This window comes from Crocodylus porosus, unplaced genomic scaffold (assembly GCF_001723895.1).
Source record: "Crocodylus porosus isolate Cpor-Errol unplaced genomic scaffold, CroPor_comp1, whole genome shotgun sequence".
Lineage (NCBI taxonomy): Eukaryota > Metazoa > Chordata > Crocodylia > Crocodylidae > Crocodylus > Crocodylus porosus.
In genome coordinates this window covers 84,657,253-84,665,134 of record NW_017728931.1, presented here as the reverse complement: position 1 = coordinate 84,665,134, position 7,882 = coordinate 84,657,253, and the positions used below count along the sequence as shown (strand labels likewise).

At 39.6% G+C, this 7,882-nt stretch overlaps 1 protein-coding gene across 4 annotated transcripts in view; it reads left to right on the top strand.

Moving 5' to 3' along the window:
- USP15 (ubiquitin specific peptidase 15) overlaps positions 1-7,882 on the top strand; it is a 101,443-nt gene that overhangs the window by 40,639 nt on the left and 52,922 nt on the right. For all 4 annotated transcript variants that reach the window (XM_019543318.1, XM_019543316.1, XM_019543317.1 and 1 more), the window contains 2 exons: positions 1,034-1,179; positions 3,025-3,086. In XM_019543318.1, the coding sequence (XP_019398863.1) occupies positions 1,034-1,179; positions 3,025-3,086 (208 nt within the window). The remainder of the gene's footprint in view (positions 1-1,033; positions 1,180-3,024; positions 3,087-7,882) is intronic.

Sequence of the window (7,882 nt, the reverse complement as noted above, 5' to 3'; positions counted from 1 at the left end):
AATTATTTTTTGTTACGGTACTTCCTGTGATGGCTAAACTTATATTTTCTGTGCCCTGATTTTTTTTATCTAATTTTTCTTTGTTCTAATGATAAGCTCTTAGCGGTTAGAACATAGTACTGTTGGGAAACCTTATAATCATGTCACTTCGTAGATTTCACAGACATTAGGGCTGAAAGGGACCTCGGAAGATCGAGTTCAGCCCCCCGCCTGAAGGGCAGGATCACTTAAGCACACACATACGTATAAATTTAACTGGTGTTGCTATGTTCCTAACTTTATTTTAGAGGAAAAAAAGCCAGTCAGCAAAGGGTTCAGAAATTATGATTGTATTTAAAAGTATGTATAGCAGTTTATATTTATAATTTATATTTTCTTAACCTCAGAAATGTCACTATTTTAGGTACCAGAATGAATATTGGATTAATAAATGATTATTTAATAAAAATGTATTAAGCGTAGGTGCATTATTGGATCATATTTGTATGTATATTTTGTGGGGAAAGGGGGGTATGATAGGACAATATAGCAAATTTATTAAAATGTATCGGCCACTAGAATTTAAAAGGATTGATTTGATTCAGGTTGAGGTGAATAACTCAGTCCTCCCTGCCTCTGACTTTGCAGCCACTCTTCCTGTTGTCTTTCTATGCTGACTGTACTGTCTTCTGAAGAAGTTATACTTAACATTTATACTTAAATGTGCTGAGTAGATGGTTGTGTGGATGCCACTGTCTCCGTTGTTTTTAGCTCATTTCAGGTTCCTCCGTGGTACTGTACTAAAAGTCTGGGAAGGCTGTAGTGGCTCCATTTGGCAGGATCCTGGGATGGAACAGACTGAGCATGGGAAAGGCATTAGAGGGGCAGTAGGCTTAACTTATGGCACACCTGCCAAAAAGGTTGGCCCAAACTGACACAATCTATACAGCTAGTATCACTGTATCATTAGTATTTTGAGAATGATTTAAATGGTATTGATGTGGGACTTTTGTCATGGAATATTTAATTTTTATGCTGTCTCCTTTCAATCCAGATACAATTGAAAAAGAAATAAGAAAAATCTTCAATATTCCAAGTGAAAAAGAGACCAGATTGTGGAACAAATACATGAGCAATACATTTGAACCATTGAATAAACCAGATAGTACCATACAGGATGCTGGCTTATACCAGGGCCAGGTATTATGCAATATATTTTGTTTACTTAAAATTAGTCTTTAAAAATGACTTGAATTGCTTACATTTTCCTATACCTAGTAGATCCTTTTATATTTAAATATAGTTTACTTTGTCTTTCCCTTTCTTCAAGTTGGGTCTAGACTTAGGCTATCCTGGAAGTCAGTGAAGGAGTTTACAGTACCAATGTGGGAACTAGCAGTGTAGACAGCCTAAGAGACTCAGAGTATGTACAGACGTTACATTTAGATCAGTCTAACTAGGGTTAGTCTTAAGTGCTGAACAAGTTTGGGAGGCTGGGGCAAAAAATGGCCACCAGATCTAATGTAGTTCACTCACATATGGATCTTACACTTAGATTGATCTAACTGGGCTGAGCAGTACAACCCAGTACAGATGCTTGGGCTGGTTAGAGTGAGCAAAAAATGGCTAGCACAATCTACCTCTAGTTCACCTAGGTCATCTTCCCCACACCTTCCAGATCCACTAACCCCCTCTAACTCATTCTAACTTCCTTAGATCAAGATCTCAGCCCTACCTCCAGCACGGGTGAATGTATGTATCATACATGACACAGGACCATTCCGCTTAAAGTAATCCATGTGATTACAGACTGAGTCTCATGAATATGTGCACGCATTCACAGTGCAGCTCTGAGGCTGGGAAAGCCAAGCTGCTCACCTCAGCCCTGGGGCAGTGCTTTTCCTTCTGCCTTGCCAATGCTACCTTTTAGCCCTCCAAGCCCTTTATTCTCTGACAGACACCCCCCCCTCCCTACCTGAACTCACCAACCCTCCCCCACCCCCTGCACACCTGCTAACCCACTCCTGTCTTGCCAAACTCCCCTGAACCTCACTAGCCCCCATGGACCTGTTAGCACCTGATTGACCCCACCAACCCCTGCAGAACCCACTACCCTTCCCAACCTCTTCCACCCTACCCCACCTTACTTGGGTCAGGCTTCTGGCACCAGTGAATGTCTGTACAGCTGGCATCTGATGTACAGTCATGCAGCTTAAGCCTCATGATGGTAGATAGCATCTTGGGACTGTTTGTACATAGCCTTAATCAGTGTCAGACAAACACATATCAGAAGAAACCAATCCAGTCCTGAAATTCTTGAGTCCCAGAATGCTGCCCTAACCTAATTCATAATAGTAGAATGTAGCTTTTTGTCTTTTTACTGTATTTACTTGATTCTAAGACATGTTGTTTTTTTTCTAGTTTAATATGTGGTGGGGGACTCCATCTTAGAATCGCTGGTGGGAAGGAGTGGGGGCCATGTGGCTGCTGCAGCTCTGGCTCCAGCCCCTACCTAGAGTCACGGCCATAGCCACAGGAGAAGGGGGAAGCAGAGGCTGTGGGGCAGGGGCAGGAGGAGGAGGAAGCAGAGGCTGGGTGAATGGGCCCGAGTCTGCAAGCTGGAGAGCAGAGGTGGCAGGAGGTAGGCACAAGTAGGGGGCAAGTTGCTTGACCTCCCCATGCCATCTGCTTGCCCCTCTGTAGTAGCAGGGGGGAGGGGAGAGTGTGAATTCAAGGCAGCCCTACAATAATTAGATTAATACATGGAAAATTATAAATTCTTGCATTTTCCTCGTATAGGATCTAATTAATAGGGGGTGGAGGGTTCTTATTCACGTTAGTCTTAAATTTGAGTAAGCACTTCAGATTTCTGCTCTGAACTGTTTGGATAGAGTAGGATATCTGAAAAACTAAAATGACCATACTTCTCTGCCCCTATAAGTCACCCGTCCATAAGCCCATTAAAAGTGGTTGCTGTTTTGAGTCATCTGAGCAAATGGTATTCTGCTGATGTTTTTTGTTACAGTATTTTTCTCTTTTTGATAGATACTGGTGATAGAACAAAAAAATGAAGATGGAACATGGCCAAGAGGTCCTTCTACTCCTAAGTAAGTAATCAAAATTAATTAATCCTTGTTTAATACTGTACTTTAACCCAAGATTATTTTATGAAGTCTCTTGATTTAAAATAGGAGTTTTGAAAGTGGTAAATGGATTTTTAAAAATCTATTTCCTATTATGTTAAATCTGTTAATATAATGAATATATGGTTGTGCACACTTACTGTGTTCTACATCTTGTAGAATTTGGTATGAAACTGATATTCTTGTACAGGCAACCCCCACTTAACGCTGTTTCACTTAACACTATTTCACTATAGTGTTACCCAATTCCACTTAGCGTTCAGTGAGTTTCATTATAATGCTCACAGACGGGTGCTAAGAATGATTTTGGTGGCTTTAAAAAGTGAAAAGGTGAAAGTTGGTTTTGCTTAACACTCAGTTTGGCTTAATGCTCAGTTTCTCGGGAACCTATTAAGAGTGCTAAGTGGGGGGTGCTCGTACATCTTATCTACTGCACTTTTTTGTTTTCTTTAGACTATTCATTTTTAATTGAGAATTTTTTTAGAGAACTGCTATTAAACTTGAATTATTTTAATATGCATTCAAATTTTAAAACATGGTATCATTCTAATTTAAAGAATTCTACAAGGTGAATTAATAAAAATGTGGGTTTATCACAGTTTCTTGCTTTATTTTTTAATTGATAGAAATTCTCTTGTTCACAAAACACTTCGTAATGTGGAGGAAAAAATATACTAAAATACTTTTCATAGCCGGATATTGCATGGGAGAGTGTACAGACATTGGTTTGATAGGATTTAGGGGTTTTTTTATCCCCATTGCTTTCTAAATGATGAGTTAGCTATTGACTGGAAAATTATAACATATACATTTTGCAAGATAGACCCAGAAGAGTATGATTATTTTTCAACTGTTGGAAACTTGATTTTTAGTGTTATTTGTGTATGCCAGTTATTTTGAGTCATACTGACTTAATTATATTGTTTCTAATATTTGGACTTTAGAAATACTGATATTGTCAACTGAGGCTTAAAGATGTGTATGGCTACACAAGTTCCAATCCATGATAAGATACTGCAGTATTGGAACTGTGGTTTCATTTTAAGTTCATTTACCTGAAATAAAGTCTTAGTAATTTATATTGACCATGCATGCAAAAACCCCCACTTTTTTAATTATGTAGAGGTGTTTCTTTTAAACATTTATTAACATAAATACATTATAGTGGTTAAAGTTCTGGTGTGGACCAGGTTTGTTTTGTTTTTAACCAAAAATGCTTATTCATCAGAAATTAAATATTTGCAAGAATACATTGGTTTTACTGAAGGTTCTTCTATAAAATAATTGAAGTGTTTTTTCTGATAAGGCAAAGGACTGTTTCATCTATCATACTTTATGTAATAAAACTTGAACATAGTCCCTTTACCGTTAAAATGGAAATCAACAACAATTTTCAGTGGAACAAAATCTTGAGTTTCCAGTAGATTCTATTTATACAACACCTCCCCCCGCAATTGTTTGAGCAGCTCCTGTCCTTTTTGTTCAGTACATCACCACAGTTTAAAACCATTTTATTCATTTTAAAAAGAAAAGTAATCTAAAGGGACTGTGTGCACTTTCAGGTCTATCTACCCTTTTTTGAGGGGGGCTCCCATTCAATCTTTTGCCTTTTCCTCTGGTGTGTAAGTGTTTTGGGTTAGAATTAGTAACACCATTTCCTTGCAAATAGGGAATCTTTTTTTTAACATTTCTCTAAGTGTTTTTCAGGAAAGGTGCTCATTTGAGTTTCTTTGTTCATTTAGTCTTAATTCACATACATAACCGCCTATCGGTCTTGCACACAGCATTTCTTATAAGTGCTTCTTTTTTAGTAGTATCACTAATTTATCTTTTTAATTTGGAGACTGAGATTCTTCCCAGTTTTGGCCTCTTGTTCAGCCATACTGTTCCAGAAGCAACTAACCTCTTGTTAAGATGCCTCAATTAAGTCTTCCTTGCTAAATTTAACAACTGTATATCAGCAGTTCTTTGAAAATAAAGTTACTTTTTAATGGTAGACAGAGCTAACCATTTGTACCATGGTAATGAACATAAGATGAAGGATTAGATTCTTTCTCTGGCAGGTACGTGGCAGGGAAGCTACAGAGTGCAATTGAGATATTTTCAGTGGTTTAGTTCCACATCGCTGCTTTAAACAGTGAAATTTGGATAGAGTGCATGAACTTTCCCACTAAAGAGAAGCTCTGAAGTTCTAATACAGGGAAGACATGAGCAGTTTTAATTTTTGTTATCTACACTACTCAAAGTGTGAAGGTATGTTGTCCTCCAGTGGTAGCTGGACTGGATACAGATGTTGAGCCTACCCCTAGATTATACCTCTCAGAAGGGAGTTGGAAAAGGAAGACCAATTGCTACAACCTTGTAGCCATTTGTTAGAGATACGGTAGAAGAATCTGTCCCCCACTGTAGACCTCTCCAGTAGTGGCCAAGTTGCCATCTCATAATAGTCGGGAGGCAATGGGGAAAATATTTTCGAATTAAGAACGAGGCTGACAAACATAGTCCTAGAGTCAATGGACTAGAAGGGACTGTAGGATCAAGTCCAGTCCCCTGCCATAGGCAGGAGGTTAATGAGCTCAATGAGGTGCTTATCCAGCTTCCTCTTGAACACCTCCAAGGATGGCGACTGCACCATCTTTGCCAGAAGTGTGTTCCAGGTTCTAGTTACCCTTACGGAGAAGAAGTTCTTCCTTATGCCAGCCTAAATCTTCCCTCTATTAGTTTGTGGCCATTGGTCCATGTCCTCCCAAAGGATGCCTTCCTAAAGAATTGCTCCCCCAGATCTTGGTGTTCCTTCCTCCCCCTCCTCCCCCAGTGTACTTGTAGGTGGCTATCAAGTCACCTCATAGCCTCCCCTTACCCAGACTGGAACAAGCCTAGTTCCCGGAGTCTCTCCTCATGGGGTCTATCCTCCAGGCCTGTAATCATGTGGGTGGCCCTTCTCTGCATCCTCTCGAGTTGATCCACATCCTTCTTGAAGTGCGTAGCCCAAAACTGGGCACAGGACTCCAGTTGTGGCCACGCTAACTCTGAGTAGAGAGGTAGAAGCATCTCCCTGGATCTCTTGGCAACACATCAGCTAATGCATGCCAAAGTTCTGTTTGCCTTGCTGGCAGCTTCCTTGCACTGTTGGCTCATATTCATCTTCTGGTTGATTGTGTCCCTGAGGTCCTGCTCAGATGCCATGCTAGCCAGTGGACTACCACCTATCCTATAGTTGTGATGAAGTTTCTTCCTACCTAGATGAAGGACCCGGCACTTTTCCCTGTTGAACCTCATCTGATTCCGTTCAGCTCTTAGAACCAGTCTGTCAAGGTCGTCCTAGATCTTTACCCTATCCTCTAGTTTGCCTGCATTTCCAGACAGCTTGGTATCGTCTGCAAACTTAATCATAGAGCATTCCACCCCTTCATCCAAATCATTAATAAATACGTTAAAAAGCACGGGTCCAAGCAGCGATCCCTGTGGGACGCCAGTGGAGACAGGCCTCTGGGATGAGGCTGTCCCATCAGTTGCAACTCTCTAGGACCAGTCTCTAAGCCAGTTATCCACCCACCTCGCTGTAGGCTGGTCCAGGCCAGTACTCTCCAGTTTAACTGAGAGAATTCCATGGGAGACAGAATCAAAGGCCTTACTGAAATCTAAGTAAAACATGAAAGAGGGAGATCCTGAATAGGCTCCAGAGGCATCAGCCTTGTGCAGAATGCATCAGGAAGGGCTGTAGATGAATAAATACATTGTCTAGGTGTTTTCCCTGCGCCATATTAGAGGAGACTGATGGTCATGTCTCTTTATTGACTCTCGCTAGTAGGTGCATGGTGATTTAAATTTAGGTTAAGCTCTGTGTACCATATGTGGCTTTGGTAAAACCAATTTGTACTGGGTAAACCTGATATAAGCAAGAAAGTGGCGAACAAGTGTAAAACATTTTTGCTCCATTTCCTTTGTTGCTGTGTTATTTATACAGAAAACAGATTAAAAATTGAATAATATATGCAGAAAGAGGTTCTTGGCCATGGCATGGAGGCTTTAATCGTTTTTCAGGCAATTCATTGGAAGGCATTTAGAAGCTGTCATGAGAGCTACAATGTGTCTTGTTCTTGATCAAACTTTTTTTGATAAATAAATGTTTAACGTAGAATTGTATGATCAACAGTAGTCTGCTGGGAATCCAGTAAAAAGGGTAAACTTCTATGCTCCTACTCAAGTTGACATTTTTCTTGTCTATTTGATAGCTCTCAAAAGCCGTTAAGTAATAGAAACACTGTAGGAAGAGGAACTGGAGCACTGAGAGTGGCAAGGATAAAATGAGAGAAACTAAAAATCGCAACAATAAAAAAAATAGACAAAATCACCAGCAGCAGGTCCTGTATTTCATGTCTGTGTTTAAATATAAAAATGAAAGTGACACAGTGAAGAAAATTTATGAGGAAAAAAAGTCTAATCTCTATAAAAGTAACTTTAATCTGGGGTTAATAGCTTTATGCATTTGAGCACCTTGGTTGTGTTTCCTTAATTTGCTGTTTGGATTTATTTTATATTTAACTTCTATAGATATTCCAGATTTATACTCTTGGTTTTGAGGTAATTTTATTTATTTATTTATTTATTTATTAGATTTATATGCCACCCTTCCCAAGAAGGCTCAGGGCAGCTTACAATGAAAGACTAAACAACCCACAAGAAACAACAACAGGCTCCCCAAACAAGACCCTAATGGAATACTTTCCCTTAAGTGGATTAATGGTGGTTCCAACATG